The sequence below is a fragment of the Ostrinia furnacalis genome, unplaced genomic scaffold, assembly GCF_004193835.3.
Source record: "Ostrinia furnacalis isolate ACB-3 unplaced genomic scaffold, ASM419383v2 OfSCF0092, whole genome shotgun sequence".
Taxonomy (NCBI): domain Eukaryota; kingdom Metazoa; phylum Arthropoda; class Insecta; order Lepidoptera; family Crambidae; genus Ostrinia; species Ostrinia furnacalis.
In genome coordinates, this window is record NW_021130331.1 from 284,377 (window position 1) to 302,084 (window position 17,708).

At 34.6% G+C, this 17,708-nt stretch overlaps 2 protein-coding genes across 3 annotated transcripts in view; one reads left to right on the forward strand and one right to left on the reverse strand.

The window, feature by feature from the left end:
* Window positions 1-17,708, forward strand: part of LOC114351679 (uncharacterized) — a 42,843-nt gene that overhangs the window by 19,362 nt on the left and 5,773 nt on the right. The gene's annotated exons all lie outside the window — the stretch shown is intronic.
* LOC114351669 (uncharacterized) lies at window positions 13,614-16,270 on the reverse strand. The gene is made up of 3 exons (XM_028302961.1): window positions 16,000-16,270; window positions 14,764-15,302; window positions 13,614-13,863 (listed from the first exon to the last, which is right to left on the reverse strand). Exons 1-3 carry the CDS (start codon window positions 16,253-16,255, stop codon window positions 13,762-13,764), a joined length of 897 nt encoding a protein of 298 aa, XP_028158762.1. The 5' UTR covers window positions 16,256-16,270; the 3' UTR covers window positions 13,614-13,761.

Below are 17,708 nucleotides of genomic sequence, written 5' to 3' on the forward strand. Positions count from 1 at the left end.
CTTATTCATTTCCCTGCATTGTTCCAGCTCCGCTACAAACCGTGAAGGGGTACAAAACGACGATCCACAACACAAACCACTCGCCAATGCAACCGGACGATAAAAACCCAGACGTTGTGCCGCTGGGTAAAGGTTAGTACATATCACAGCTCTAGATAAAGGGCAGAATAACTCGGAATAATCCAAAATCTAGTTAGCCATCATCAACTTGAACTCTTCGCAAGCTCACCTGCCTCGTTCAGAAAAGCATTGCACTAATCTATCAATCAAGGCTGTGAGTTTGTGATGGTCGATGTTTGTTTTTCTAGATCTAGACATAATTTAAAAAAAAATCTAATGTTTTGTTAAATGCACCAAACGAAATGGAAAGCCATGTTTTATACTTAAATTATAAGTGTAATTGTTTGTTGTTCCAAAATAAACTAAAAAAAAATCAGAATCTGCGTCAAAAATCACGTGAACTACTCGATGTTCTTGTAAAATTAAAATTTTGAGTTGTAATATTACTTATCTAGGTGTACGTATAATTTAAAAAACTGCTAAATGTAGCGTAGCAAATATCCACAGTGAATTGATATTTTTTGAAGTCTACAATGAATGTACGAATGAAAAATATTGATATTGTGTGTGGTAATAACAGGATCTATTTTAGCCAATAAGTAACATACCGCGAAAGATATTTTCATGTTTGTTCAATTACCAGTGACAAAAATATTTACAGGGATAAAAACCCATTGAAATACGATTCTATCTATTTGGATCGAGAGTGCGAGCCATAAATAGAAATCAATTTGGGAAACTGTCTGACATTTGAGTCCTCAGAGTACAATACAACGAACTTTATATTTTTAGGAACAAAACCAGCGTGAAATTACGAATCGATTGACATCGGAAAATTGTTATGATAACGTACCTACATAATTCAAATAATAGAACATAATATTTATTGACAGATGATAGAGAGAGAGAAAGGCTACAAATATTTGGATGTTTTATTTCATTTTTATTTTATTATACCATTTAGATTATTTATTTAGGTATGTACAAAACTGACTATGGACTACGGATCAATTTACGAAAACTGTTTTGCGTAAAAACTTATTTATTAGCTGATTTTTTACTGTTTTTTGTTGATACATAGTTCCATGAATCAATAAAAGATTGAAATTAAAACAAGAAAGTTTTAACGTTGTTTGTTTAGACCGCAAATGTATGAGTAAGTGGATATGAGGATGGATTCTTGACTTTTAGTAAAAATAATTATTATTTAATAAACGAGTATGCGTCGGCGAACTTTGAACACAGGACGTGTATCCATGCCTGATTCGTCGTAGGAAAAATATGTAGGTACTTCCATCAAAGTATTACCGATCCATGATGATGGATATCACGGACAAGCTTTTGGCATGCAACTCACCTGATGAAAAGTGATGATCAGCCCAAAGGTAGGAGAGAGCCACACGACATCCTTAAATATAGCGAGTACCTGTAACAGCCAAAACACAATATTTTAATTAGGGTGACATTTTAGGTGAGATGTTTAGTGGCACATGTTTATTTTAGTATATTTTGGCCCAGATTTCAACTGCACCCGGGACTCCGAGCGGCCACCAGAGCCGCCGCCCTACGGTGCAGTAGTGTCTCCACCTGTCGGTTCTTCCAGAAGTGTACACAGTCTTCATCAGCACGAAGTACGGTCTACCACTCCCCACACGCCCAACACGCCGGCGTCTGATGCTCAGGTAAAATTTGATTTATGTTAGTAAGCTTAATGGTTATATTGGAAAGACTCGGGATAGATTTCGACGAAAATAGTTACTAGTTTTGGTTGTATCAAGCTTGAAAAACATGTCGGAGATAATAGAATAAACTCCTAACTTAATTTGTTAGAAAAATACTAAAATACTGAATATTTCTGACCGCGGTATAAAAGGAAATGTCATCTTTTACATGCATATAGATTGGTTTTCTATAATTAAAATTGTAATGTTTCTGTGTGAAGAAGAACCGAACATTTTAATCTTCACACATTTCCTTTTAAAAATGGTATTATGTGAAACTTATTTCCTGCTTGTAATACATTATCGTATATGAAGTACCTACCTACCAACAGGATTAGTTCTATTTCTATCTATTCTAGTAATCTTACGTTCACAACAACCTGAGTTTTAGGAATCCCAAATTCCTTTAGTTTGCTATCCGAATGTCCGTTATGGATTTTTTTATCATCATAATCATCTTTGTGCTCAAAACAAACCATTATTCACAGAGCATCGGAACCTTAGCGGAAGACCGTCGCAGCGTGACCAGTGGCACCCTCTCCCGGCGAAGAGAGGTGGTCACGACCCGGACGCCATTGCTAGCCAATGCGCGGGAGAGCTGCGTTTAGATGTATCGAGCACGCTAACTTTGAATTAAGGGAAACTGCTAGCTGATTTTTTATATTTTTTTTGTTTTCTTTTTTAATAAATAACTTTTTTATGACAGTGTTTTTGTTCGTTATTCGTTTTTTTTTCTTTTTCCTGATAGTAACAACTTGTATGCGATTTTTTTTCATTTTCTTTATTATTAGTAAATCGTGATCATCACTAAAATAAACTTGATCAATTTATTTCGCGTTGGTTCGACTTGACACCGTTTGGGATTTTTTTGTTATCTATTTTTCTTCTACATTATTTTAAAGTTTCTAGGCATTGCCAAAATAATTTGTATGAATATGTATGTATGTTTTAAAAGTTGTTTTTAAGTAATTTTTTATACTTTCTTCGAAAGTTCATTACAAGTTCGTATTCTACTTTACAGAACGTAACTTTTGTATAATTTATTTAGTTTTTTCTGAATATTATACTATGAATAAAATATTCTAAAAATACGTTTATTGCCTGTTAATTGTATATGGTAATTTTTTCATCATTTCATCCCTGTTGATAAATTTTATCCATGCCTTTTTGGATGTTTCGAAATATTTGTTGTAAATAAATAAAAAACATCGAATTAAGTAAATAAAGACTGTTCCGATCGTTTCCTTTGATGTAAAGTTAGAATTAAACTGTAAATATTGACATGAAGATAAATATATTTTACGATAGGATATCACTTCCACGAAGAAAATGTTAGCAATTAATATATTAATATTTCATGAAAATCTGTGGCACTCACAATTATAAAAGAATTTCAAGATAATATGTATTTTCCCCTACAAGGTTAAATAAAATCTACATGTTACTTTTTATATTCTCATAATTTTAAATGTACCTTGTTTTTTTATGGTAAAACAATGTTAAACAAATTAATATTTTAATAGTAAAATCTATAAACGTCTTAGTTTATTTTTCTTCTTAAAGTATCCGAATGTAATTAATAGCTCGGAACACAAACGACAATAAGGTATTCCGTATGGGAATATTAATTTAAAAATAGATCATTTTTATAATTTCTTAACGCACTCAAAAGTAGGAAAAATATTTGAGATACATATCTTCGGAAGGCAACAACTATGGCTGATCACAGCATGTAATATACAGGTACATTAATAAGTTAATATTAATTTGTGATAGTTTTTTAACCGATGTTTTTAATCATTTTGCAATTAGACACAAGTTATAATTTATGATAACGTTTTCATACAATTATTTGGTCTACTGATGTTTAACGTCTTATTTTATTTTTTGTAGTAGATAACTATAAACAATAATAGTCCGCTTTTGGAAGATCAAATTGGAAATGTTTTGAATAGACCTTTTGGTGTTGGTACTTGAAAGTTTTTGGAAACTGATTATCCCCGTTACCTTTAAAAGTAAAAGTTTTTGGTAAAAGTTGCCTCCCGAAAGTTATGTAATCAGTTAGTATAATCGAAGATTTTTACATCAAATGATTGTAAATAAATATATATATAATATGTTACATTTAAATGAGAATCATACGAATATTAATGATATATTAATTTTAAATTAAATGAATTCACTGTGATGCTATTAAAATATTTATAAATAGTACTGTTATCTTTGAACTGGTACACTTATAAATTGTAAATATTCTATTATTAGTATTAAGGTGAATATCGAAGAGAACATTTTGAAGTTTTTTTAGATAGATAATGGTCCGAAAGAACTCTTGTATTGTTATTTTGTTATGTTTTGCAACTATATTTTTCTTTTCACTCTGTATAATTTAATTTTTACTCTATTTGTAAATATTCAATGTTTATAATTAATTTGTGAATACTAAGTTCAACGAATAAGTTAATTGATTGTAAAATTTTGTGATTTTTTCAAAGACTTCTTGACATATCGTAAATATTAAGCAGATATGTGTAAAATTTCTTGAAGTAATAAATTTGCCTGTCAGCAAACTGATTCTGTATTTCATTTATCATTTGAACTCAATTTAAGTGATTAACTTTTATTTGTCACATATCATAAATGATGGTTATAAAGCACGATCTCTACTTTTTCATTAAGCCTGCAATAGCAATTTTCCTGAGGTCGTTGGTCCATTGAGCAGGTGGGTATCCTAACGCCACATTAACATGTATAACTACATGCCATTATTATTGGTTTCCAAGTTGGATATGATATTGCAGGCAAGATGACACAAAAATGTTTATTAATAAATAGCACTTAAGATCTGCATCAAGGTAAAACACGTAATCTTTGCACCTCACAAACGCGAATCACAAAATCTATAACCCCAAAATGACAATGGATCCTTAAAAGGGCGTTACATCACAAAGACATTCATCCCTAACGTTTCCATCACGACGAGAAACATCAAAGGACGAAACACCTCACATAAACAGTTGAAAGAAAAACACATTCAATCAGAGTCGAACCAAAAAGGGTGTCGGAATCAATCCACTAATTTCTTGTGAAGAACACGAAACCTATCTCACATTGTCGCCTCCGAAAGAACTCAAAGGGAGTAACCCAAGCCATTGTCGACGTGATAAGAATTCTCCCTCCATTTTGTACGTGAGAGTTTAATGAGAAAGCATCATTGGCCCTGATAAACGCTTGTAGTTGAAAACCTAATCTTCGGCGCTCGTTTCGACGACGAAAATAATGCCAGAGATAACATTGAGAAATAAAAAAAAGTGATAAACGCAAAGATAAACGTTTGGGGTTAGACAATGAAGTCGGTTTTATTAAGATTGTCTCAATTCGTCTTTGCACAAAAGATGAAGCCGAGTTGTGATACATAAAAAGACGATGTTTATTTTATTTCAGAATAAAATATGAGAGGCAATTATTGTTGTTATGTGGAAAGCCGTATTCTGTATAATACGAAAATAACTAAAGATATTATGGTTGTGTCGTATGTTAGCTTATTTTGATTGGATCATTTAAAAGTTATCAAAGTCAGTCTAATAATAGGCGACCTCTTATTAGATAAGTAGAATCATGTTAGAATTACGCATGAAATTGACTGTTATTTTATGTAAATATCGTTGACCCCAAATACGAGCGGTGAACCTAAAATTTTCTGCTGTTGGGCACTCATACTGCGAATAAACTGAAAATTTTATTCCCAATCAAACTTTGGGCGAACACAATCAGCTCTCCTCAAACGGTCGTCGGTCAAGCGCAAAAAGCCCGTCGGCCATTGGTTCGTATGCTCGGTCTTGTAATAACTGGCTCGAACCGGTTTTGGGCGGTAATATCTCGCTTTCAGGGGCGTAGCTAGGGCAAACGGGCATTTAGAGACCTAGGTTAAAGGCTGGAAGGTAAAAACACTTCCAATCTTGACGTTTGAAAGTGTGATTTTGCTAAAAGGAAATTTTATGGCGCTTACTCTTGGGCCTTTTATGAGGCAGGTAAAGAACCTTAAGATAATATCTAAGTTCTTGCAACGTTGCAGACTTTGATCAGGAAATTATTTATGTCAAGAGGTAAATATTTTAATCCAAGTCTTCACTCGTTTATAATATATAAAAGTATGGTTGAATAAGAATTTGAGTTTACCTGTCATATCCAGATGATGCAAAATAAGTTAAAAAAGCAAAAGTGTAGTGGACAGATTTATAAAAAATGTAAATTTCATTCGTAAAATCTATGATTGGTGAAGAATATATTGTAGAGCAATGCTGGCAGAGAGTTCCACAAAGTAGGTATTTTACTGCTTAACTGTGGAGACGTGACGGGTATATAAACTTGAGTACGAACCAATAGGTCGCTTGAAGAACCTGGATGCGGACAGCGCAGGGCCAGTCGCTGTGAAAATCCTTGGGGGAGGCCTTTGACCAGCAATGGACATTATTTGCTTGAAACGAACGAACTAACCAATAACCTTGAATACGTGTCTGTTCCAGGCAGTTTTGCACGAATTAGCCTACGGTTTGTCGGTAGCGTGCGACCCCTGTGCGCATATGTACGCGTAATTGATGTGCCTGCCTTCAATTTACGCCGCACGTAAACGAACGTATTTTACCACCGCTTTAGTGCGTGGAAATGAAAAAAAAAGTGCAATATATCGCATACTTTGTTAAACACTGAATTTATGGTCACCGTAAATTGTTTTGAGCAATTTGAATACATATCGTTTGTTTGTTTACAGACGTTCGTAGTAAACATATTGATTCATTTAAACTTAAGGTTTTCATATAATGTTTTTGATGCATCAGTGTGATTGATTTAGCCGCATCTGGTAATAAAGACTAAGTACATTACCTACACTTGCAATTTGAAGATTTGAGGCCTACTACTATACATTTGAAATTCCTAACCTAACCTAACCTACCTAAGTTTCTTTGGGTAAAGTAATACATACAAACTAGAAATTAAAAATGCCCAATTTAAGAAAAAAACTAGAAGGTTTTTAGAACCAGATATACTCGTAGAAACACGACAAACTGTTTTTAGATAATTATTGAAATACTGGCTACAGTTACCTAAATAGAACTACTTTAATTATTTGCTACGTTACCTAAATAGAACAACTTTAATTATAACTACATGGCAATGAATTAAATGCATCCTATGCAGAATTTTAAACAAATTTAATCAATTACTATTTCTATGCCAAAAGACAACGTGGTCGGAGACGCAGTAAAACACAATCTCACTATTTAATTGTTTTTGAAGTTAATGAAATTATAACAATACTAGCTTTTGCCCGCGGCTTCACCCGCGTGAAATTTAGTTTTAGTTCACAGATCGTCATAATTTATTCTGCGTTATAACCAATAATACTGTAAAGTTTCATCAAAATCCGTTCAGCAGTTTTTACGTGTAAGAGTAACAAACATGTTAACATCCAGATATCCATACAAACTTTCGCATTTATAATATTAGTAAGATAGGTATATTAAGGCTGTGTTGCACCACCTAACTTTGACCTTAACTATGACGATAACAAATTGACAAAGTTAAAGTACCTAAGATGGTGCAACCCAGCCTTAGATTTACTTGTTTACGTCAGGATGGCTTGATCAATATCAAACGATCCCTTAAAAATGCCCTTAGCAGTAAGTTTAATTTTTTTTTCAATATTTGCGGAGCAAAACAAAATTGAATTTTCGGATAGATCCAGTTTATTCTGTAACCTATTATTGATACCGTTTGATAGAGCTTGTGAAGCACTTTCAGGATCAGTAAACAGTTTTTATATATCTTTTACATTTTAGAAATAATCGAGTGAGATCATTTATTGTTTCCACCCTGTAAGTATGTAAATATTCCTCCTCCATTTACTTTATAAATAGACTAGCAGTGCCCGCGACTTCGTACGCGTGACGCGTGAAAATGATTTTTGCTCTGCACCTATTACTCGTAGTGTGATGGTATATATGTTACTGTAAAAGCTCGAATTGCAGTAAATCCTAAGATATTCCAGTAAAACCTAAGATCTACCAATGTCTAATGGTAAATGTCCCAAAAGGTTTGCGATTCGAACTCTTACCACCATTTCGTTGGTAAATCTTAGGATTTGCATTAATGGCACGGTAAACGTTGAAAAACAAAACATGTCATAACGTGCTCAGCGCATCTCATCATCATCATCATCATCAGAAATTACTTCAATTGGAAAAAAACGAATCTATCTTAATATTGAAGTTGCCCTCTTTGTATTTCTAGTCGCTCACTTAGTAATCGCACGGACAGAATTTTAATATCTAAAATGGATTAACCCTTAAGTAACATCCTTATTTTTGGTTACACTTTGAACACCCTGGGGTAAAAAAATACCCCAAACGGAACTTGAAAAATTTTATGTAAATATTTAAAATCAATCTAATTTGTGATTTACAGTGTTTTAGTGGACTCACTAAATTATACTATTGTTTTAAAAGAACGTCTATCTAGCGTAAAGAAACATCTCAAATCAATCATAACAAAAAACAAAGATTTTTTCATTGGCAACTAATAGTCTCCACAATGGTCTTCTAGAAAAATCTTGGAAAGTTATTGTGGGAACCAAAAACTTACACTAATCGGACAATGAATAATTTTTTTATACATATTTTAAACACAAAATGAAATAAAACGATAATTTCTGGCTTTATAATAAAGCAAAATAAAAATAACTTTTTTTTAATAAAATTATGAAAATATATTTTTTATTTATTTTATTCCTAATATTTTTTTTCAAAACACATCAGACACGCTGAATTATTAGGTAATTATCACTTTTGGGCTCTATTTCTGTGTCGAATTTATGAACGCTGTGTTCTGAGGGGATGTCTTCAAAGTTCGAAAAGTATCATGTAAATCAAGCTCTATTTATTTCTCTGCATTCTCGAGACAACGTGCTACTTAATCGTCATAAATTTTTTTACTCATTTTGTTTCAATATTGTAAAAACCTGTTAATAAGATGTTAGGTGATGATAAATTAAAGCATGCGTAACTAACACCCTGGGGTAATTTTCCACCCCACCTACCTGTACAAGCCAAACAGATGTTTTTTTTCACATCCCGCGTCTACGAGCTTAAAGCGCACACACTGCATTGAGAATACACAAAATGACATTGCACTAGCTTCGGTAGAAAAAAAGATATGTCAATATTTATGCGCCTGGGGTAAAAAATTACCCCACGGTGTTACTTAAGGGTTAAACATAACCCACTTTTTGTAAGCTCGTTCTGCATTTGATTATATTAACCTTTAAAGTCCCAGACGGCATACATTAATGCCATAACAATTGATTATCTATTGTGTCTAGATTCGCGGGCCTTGAAGGATTAATCAATATTCGTCGTTAATTAAGTTAATTTTTCGCTTACTCAAATTCATACCGCTCAAGTTATTAAAACAGTAAGTATGCCATCATCAGTCGCTAAGTTATTTTTTAGTCGATCGTGTTATAATTTCCCATTAAGAATTACTCATTGTTTTATTCCTTAAACCAACATCTACCAGCTGACAGAGGTAAAACCTAGCATATACTGAATTCGAATGGTAAAAGCTCGAAAAAATCGTCGTATTTTCAGAAATACTTACATTTACCAACTCATGTCGGTAAATCCTAAGACTTACACTTAAATCTTAAGATTAACCGTAGTTCGAGCTTTTACAGTAACATATATAGCCTATAGCCTTCCTCGATAAATGGGCTATCTAATACTGAATGAATTTTTCAAATCAGACCGGTAGTTCCTGACATTAGCGCGTTCAAGTAAACAAACAAACAAACTCTTCAGCTTTATAATATTAGTATAGACTTTTCCTCAATTCTCAATATCTAAATATAATATATAACTCAAAGGCTGAAATTTGGCATGCAGGTAGATGTTACGACGTAGGCATCAGCTAAGAAAGGATTTTACGAAACTCCACCCCTAATGGGGTAAAACGGGATCCACGCGTATGAATGAAGTCGCGCCTGGCCGCTAGTTTTTACATAAAGCTAACATACTAGTTAACATAAATGACCCAGCCAATTGATTGAAACGCCATCGAAGATGACCATTACTCCGCACACTAAAGACATGGCCCTCTGGGTCCATTTGTGTAATTAATAGCACCGCCTTTCGATTTAACGGCAGCTCGTAATTGCTAATCCCATTCTATCTGGAGACTTTGTTTATTATGATTGGATTGTCATCAGAGCTCTTCAAAAACAAAGTGGATTGTTTTTGAATTAACTTTATAAATTATCCTGCTTTCGCCTCCGAGATTTATTTTACCATGTAGTACCCCTGTACGACAACCCAATCCGCACACAATATTCAGCGTAGTAGTATTAAAAAACAAANTATTACTACTAATTTAATACCTTAAATTACTTGCATTTGCGTATTTTTAAAGTTATACTATTGTGAATCGAGTAAATACTGTTTATTTTTTATAGTTTGTGAGAAAATAGTCTGTTATAAAAGGCTTTTCGTTGCCTATGTCGATTATAGTGCAAAAGTATAAAATTAATCTGTTATGTAAAAGCTATTATTGCTATAAATGTATGTATTGTAAATATTTCATAAAAGTAGTTTTATCGATATAATATGTGTTACACATCGGAACAACTCTATTTTGTATACTAAGGCGAATGTTACAATAGAATCGTTGGGGAACTATTTTGGTGAACTCGTACAAACAAAGAAATACGCTTGCAGGGTTTTCTGCCTCCATCAAAAAGGCGCATCTTTAAAATATCAATCAATTATTTTCCAATACTGTTTGGTTTACTTTTAGCGGATATTCGACTCTTAATGGAGAAGACGACAGCACATCACACTACATTTTCGTTGCAAAATAGCCCCTATTACAACATGTATAAGGTCCTACCACAGATCACAGAAACGAAAGGGAGATCTGACAAGGGGGCGGGGCCGGTGTCGCAGCAATATGCCCAAAAACAGAACACATTGCTCGTGACAGCAATGATGATAGCAGCGACGCACAGTGTTTTTTTTGACCCGAAAAAGTGACATTCTGTTTTTATCACTAATATCCAAAGTTTAACTTATTATTAATGTTAGACTAAAACACCCAGCTTTGGCCACGGAACCCTAAAGAAAGTGGAACTACGTAAGGTCATTGTTTGTGACAATCCTAACATTTTGGAAAAAATACTTTTTCTCGAAATTGCGGCCGAGTTAGAATATAGAAAAATTATAGGTGATAGAGTTTATTTTAAGAAATGTATCTGACCTAAGCAGAGATTCTACTTCGGCGTAGAAAAAGAGAAAAATAATAATTTCTTAAATTTAAAAAATAATCATACTGTCGTTCCTATAACTACTTTTAAATAATTATTATAGGTGCAATAATATTCGCCATACACCAACCTACCTACCAGCAATGCAAAGAGAAGCTTAGTGTGTACGTTTCTTTAAATAATAATAAAATTGTAGTTTGACCCAGTACAAAATAAATTTTCTAAAATATTTAAAAAAAAATAATCTATAGCTATTTGTCACCTGGGTGTTTTAGTCTAACATTAATAATAAGTTAAACTTTGGATATTAGTGATAAAAACAGAATGTCACTTTTTCGGGTCAAAAAAAACACTGTGCGACGTCATAATGTAAACAGTTTACATTGCTTGCGTAGTACTAAAGATTATTCGAACGTTGAGTACTGATACCGCAGTGGCTAATGAGCACATATTTTGATTACTTTGTGTGTGTTGAACTCAGCGCATTAGTTGGCATCTTTCTATATCTCTATGGGTCCTACAGTGTTTCGCTTGACGTGCCGTCGTCCGTACATCAAGCGAATGCCTTTGTTTATACAGACTTAATTATTTTGTGACATAGTTATATGTTTATTATTTAAATAACGGTAAATATATCTTATAGAACTTGCGCAGGATAAAATAGTCAACTTTATATATTTTTCGTTCTATTGGCAAATATATTGTACTTTTATTATACTGTTAGTTCATTTTAATACATAGTACAGTTTGCTTCAAGCAAAAGCTAGTGACATTGAAAAGGACTGAAAGTTTAACTTAAAGATTGCTATACTAATTAAATTGGAAATCAATACAGATTAATTTAACTCATAGTAAAATTGTTGAATAATACCATAGACAAAATTTGATGTCGTCGCAAAGACCATAGATAGACGGATTTTTTAAATAATTTGTTTATGTATTGTAATATTTTTTTAAATAATGTGTAACTCTTTTACTATTATTTTTGGTCTGGAGAGAACTTACTGATGAAAAGGTTCAAAATGAACGAAAATTACGTTTTGTTACTGAAATCACCAGCTTGCCGAAAGCAAAACGTACTTGTATTTACTTTATCTTACACTAGTATTTTGATTAATAGATTGCTAAACACGTTCTAATACAAAACTATGCTTCAATAGTTACATTTAATTTTAATACTGTTAGTGGACAAGGTTATAATTTCGTTAAACATGTTTGTACACGAGATTAAATATTACTACATTATAACAGGAATGTTTTAAATTTCAAGGTAAAGGGATTATTATACATATAGGATGAATGCAAACTACCCTAAAATGCGTCAACAAAGCCAAAATATACACATTTCTTAAAAAGAATATTAATTTTTAAATACAAATTGTCACGTTTAGCAATTTTATTACAATCAAAATGGGTTATAGTCATCAAATTGTGGAATAGTAAATTAGGTTTTATAATAGAGCCTAATTAAAGGAACTATAACATTTTTATGATACACAACAATGATTAAATATCAATACCACCTAATCACCTAAATGCCATAAAGTTAGCATAGGACTTTGTGTTGTATTCAATTGTGTTATAATTCAAGTTTGAAGAGATATTGATACTTTTCCATCGAAAAGAATGCATACTATTTACTAACACAGACTACACATCAATGTAGATAATTCTTAACGCACTCTAAACCCTTTTAATCTATCTATCCTTGTCTAATCTATACGTGTGACAGAGGCAACCGATAAACCATAGGGTTATTAAACTGCGTTTTTGATCTTCTAGTAACTACACAAATTTATGGGAACATTACATCAATTCCTTGTAATATTACCGTCTTTAAGATCACTATTTATTCGAATTAACTAAAGCTGCTAAAACAAGAACTATAATGTAATTAATTGACGTTTTAAGCTAGACAATTAATAACATTCGGAATACAATATCCATAATTCGAATCAATAATATTATTCAAAGAAGACATCTATTTGGCTCTTTAAATAACAACGCTTTTGAAAATATATTATATTCGATTATTATCTACCCTCAGAATAGGGTACGGTCAGCATCAAAAGTTGACGCACAGTTTTGACACTTATGTCGTCTCTAGAAATAAGATCTGCAAACAGTCAAAGTGCGTCTAAAACTGATGCTGACTCAACGTTTTAATGCGTGGCGGCAGCGGCCATGTTTTAGGTCACGCCTTCTTTAATGTTGCCATATTAAAAAAAACTCAATCTCAAATATTATTCCTGCAAGTTTTGCAACATTAAAATTTTAGTTTTAAGAAAGCTAAAATGCGATACAGTTATGTAAATCGCTGAGACCTCTGCTTATAAAGCTTGTGTTTCATCACTGGAGAGAACAGTTAAGTAATGAAGTGCTCATTCTGATTGATTTTCAGAACGCATTTTTTTCTCTAAACAATTTTCTACTGCAATTTCATTTACTTCAGCTACGTGTGGTGTATCCTGTTGCCATAAAATTTTCAATTACAAAGCAAAGCTTTTTCTATTTTGTCACCTGTAATTCTAATATTTGGCTGGCAACACTGTCATTAGGTGACAAGTTAAACCTACAACTTACAATTTGAACGAATACGCGACTCAAGGATAACTAAAAGAACGTACCATGTGTTTTCTACAATTTTAGCGTGTGGCAACACTACCGTTACAACGCCACGAGGCGAGTGTTACAATCGCGCCATTTTTCTTGGAGTTGCCTGTGCTCTTCGTACTGCTGTTCGGAAATATGCTTCACTGCAGCGGAGCCCTGTAAATACATACAAAATACAATTAAACTCAGTTTTTACTAAACACAGGAATTTCCTAAATATTTAGGAGTTATCTACGACAAAATGAAGTTTCAACAACAGCTAGGAAATAACTAGCATCGTTAGATACCGTTAAAAGTTTGCAATGTGACAATGAGGGCTATCGTTTTAGCGCTCACCAGTTAGCGCCACTGTAGAGTAAGGTCCTGTCACTTGCTAGTAGCGAAGACAGTGGCACCAACTGGTGAGCGCTAAAGTGGTAGGAGGACTATCGCAATTGAACTCATCAAGATGGCGCTACTGTAGAGTAAGGTCCTGTCAATCGCCAGGGGTGCCAACTGTTAAGTATAAAAACGATAGCCATCATTGACTAACACATTTTTCTTCTGAGATACAGGTATTCTATACCTAGTTCGGAAATCAGAGTTCTTTTAAAGTATCTGTATTACGTTATGATTAATAAAGAAAATTTAAAAACATTTGGTTAAACACGACGTAGAGTGACCGGGATTTTCCAAAAGTTTAACGGTGCCAATTTATTTATGCGAGCTAAGGCTAAGAACTCACAGCGCGATTGTCACCGTCACAGCGTCGTGAGTTGTGCATTAGTTTTTACATAAGTATCTGCATTTTACAGAAGCTGCGGGCCCGCAACCGCCGCGGGCGCGGGTGAAAATCGCGCCATGAGTTCTTAGCCTAAATGTATAAAATGCACAGTCATAAATAATATCAAACGTCAATCAACAGTTTGGCCAACTGCACACACTTAAAACCAATGAAAGACTATAATTACTTTAGGCCATGCTTTCAATCGAGTTTAGTGAGAACGGGTATTAGTTGCATAAAAATATCATACACCATGTACAAAAATATGATTCAGTTAGGATATAGAAACTCACCTTTATCTTCCTCGGATCTAAATTGGCGCCCAAAGTCTGCACGCCTTTAGCGAGTTTCGACAGTGGCGACAATACCATCTCCCTAGTCGCGCTCGAAACTGGACTGGCGATATTTTTCAGCTGTCTAATCGCTGACTCGCTGTGCGACTGAGCTATGTTCAGCGTGATCTCATGCTGAGAATTCGACCTGACATGAAAATTTACCCCTTCTGGCGGATCCTCGTAGTTAATATCATTCGAACTGTGGGACAGCTTTTGGGATAGTAGTAAAGTGTTAGGGGGCGCTGGTTTATACGATTCACTTTCCACTTGTATTTCGGGGGTTGTACCCATTTCTGTGTCAAAGGGGTTGAATTTGTTAACGTTGCTTGGGGTTTTGATGTTTTGTTTCTCGGTGGTGGTGGGGACGAGTTGGGTAGGGTCGAAAACTGCCTCTTTCTCTTGCGGCTCTATTTTGGAAGAGTAGAGAGGGTTCTCGATTAATTCGCAATCGTTTTCCGGTTCTGTTGCTTGGGGCTGGCTTGTTGATGTTACTTTACCTGTTGAAAAAAGATACATTAAATTAAATAAACAATAAATAAATAAATTTATTTCTGTATAAAACTTTGCCTAGATAAGTACACGTTTGGTTTCAATTAAAATTAGTGTACGGACGTAATTAATAATACCTAAACTTAGCAAAATATTTTGCCTGTATCTTAGGTATCTATTTTAAAAGTGCTTACTAAACAATATGAAAATATTAATCAGTGAAACAAGTCTCTTTTCGTGTTTCTTTTTTTTCTTGTTTTGTGTGGTCTACATTTTTACAAAAGAACCCTATTACGACTTCATAAGAATGGCGACCACAGGCTGAAAGACGTAGCGTGGGCAGGCCTCCTACTAGGTGGACCGACGATCTGGTAAAGGTCGCAGGAAGAGCCTGGATGCGGGCAGCGCAGGACCGTTCATTGTGGAAAACCTTGAGGGAGGCCTTTATCCAGCAGTGGACGTCATTTGGCTGAAACGAACGAAGCGGTCAGTATTTAGGTTGATGTGCCGTTGTACAATAAAGTTTTTATTTTTATTTTCTTGTTTGTCTTTTTTCCTCTACTCTTTTATATCTTCATCATTTTAATTTCCTTCGGGTTTTTAAACAAACTAGGTGTTTGGCATTAATAGTCACATGAAGCTAAATATTGTCACATCTTATGTACGTAATGACAGTAAGAAAATGGTAGGTAATTAATCACTTACCAATATAATGCTGACTGTTCTCAAAATTATCCAACGTGGGCTCAAAAATATTAGTCCTATTCTCATCGTCGGACGAATAATCACTGCTCATGCCATCAGACAGGCTTCCCTTCTTCTTGTCTGACTTATTCTGGCCAAGAGTGAATATTTTCTTAGTTCTAGACGCTCCCTTATCGAACTTTAGCTGGAGGCTGGGACGTGCGCGCGCGTTGAGAGAATGACTGAGTTTGTTGAGCTTGCTGAACTGCTCTGTCATGTTGTTGAAGGCTTTTGATCCTGGAAAGGTTAATGTAACGTGTGAAAAATAATAGAATAAGTGATTTTGAACTTTATATTTTTATTTATTTATCTGGTTCACCAACAGTTAATTACACCAATACAATTGTATAGAACGAGATAAGGTTGAAAATCTGAATTTTCAGCACATATTACAAGGGAGATCTTTTACATACGACTTTCTACCAGTAATGTACCATCTAGCTATGACTGACGAATAGAGATGATGAGAATATAGCTACAATAATAATTATAAATAATGCTATCTATACTCGTACTTATAGACAAAGTGATATTGAAAAAAAAAATGCGTTGGGATCTTGAAATACCGCTACTCAATGCTGTCACGAATGCTACTACTTTTACTGGTTCCTATTCTTCTATTACTGAGACCACAATCCCGGTGTCATGCTTCTGCATAACCGCAAATGAGGGCTTTTGTTTTAGGCTGGTTTTAGTGTCACGCGGACTGTCAGTGCTGATCGCTCCGCACAGCCGATCTGTATGAACTGCTAGGGAGCGGAGCGGTTCCTCCGGACCGCATTACTCTAAAACGCTCCCTAGAAGTTCGGACGCCGGATACCGGACGGTCCCCGTGACACTAAAACCAGCCTTATACTTAACAGTTGTTGTTAGCGCTCACATAGCGTGACAGTTCTTTAGTCTACAGCAGCGGTTCCCAAACTTATTTTGTCTACTGCCCACTTTGAGAATAAATTCTTTTTAGCGCCCCCATTTGTAGTCGAGAGTCGAGTGCTCAGTCGGTGTCTAAGAGTCCTCCTAGTAAATGACGCCTCCCAAGCCTCTACACAACGTCCCGATTTTTTTTCTGGGTCTCTTACCGCCCCCCTTTAAGCCTGCAGCGCCCACAAGGGGGCGTTATCACCCACTTTGGGAAAGACTGGTCTACAGTGGCACCAATCATTGCCTTAATCTACAGATCTTGAAAAGTATGTCAATTAACTACAATATCCTCTGCCCTATAACACATTAAACTGCAAATTGTCTACACTGACTAACAGTATGAGCGCGCGTCCAGCCGGTGATGTAGCGGCACTCCGTGTGCGCGCGCGGACTCAGGCGCATGATTTGCTCCAGCACCGCGCTGGTCGCCGACACGCGCGCCAGCGAGGGGTCTGGAGGGATTGAGGAGGGAAAGGAATAGACAATAGGAAGGATTGGCTCAGGCAATATGAACTAATGCTGAGCATTAATAATTATAAGCTTATTAGTTCATTCACTAGAGAGTTAGCTATTCGTGGAGGGTCACTAATATTAATCAATGATAAATTAAAATGTAAAGAGCGTAAAGATATTGTATCTCTCTCTGTTGAGCGAACTATTGAGCTGTCATGTGCAGAACTGGACGACTATGTTATTGTATGTGTATATAGACCCCCATCTAGTAACTATGAATTATTTGAAACCACAAT

Bases quoted from the DNA above. Each gene is read 5' to 3' on its own strand.
- LOC114351669 (XM_028302961.1), bottom strand. From the start codon at position 16,255: ATGACAGAGCAGTTCAGCAAGCTCAACAAACTCAGTCATTCTCTCAAC. The intron at 15,303-15,999 runs GTAAGTGATTAA...TTTTTTCAACAG, and splicing joins GAACAGTCAGCATTATATTG to GTAAAGTAACATCAACAAGC. The intron at 13,864-14,763 runs GTGAGTTTCTAT...ATGTATTTACAG, and splicing joins TAGATCCGAGGAAGATAAAG to GGCTCCGCTGCAGTGAAGCA.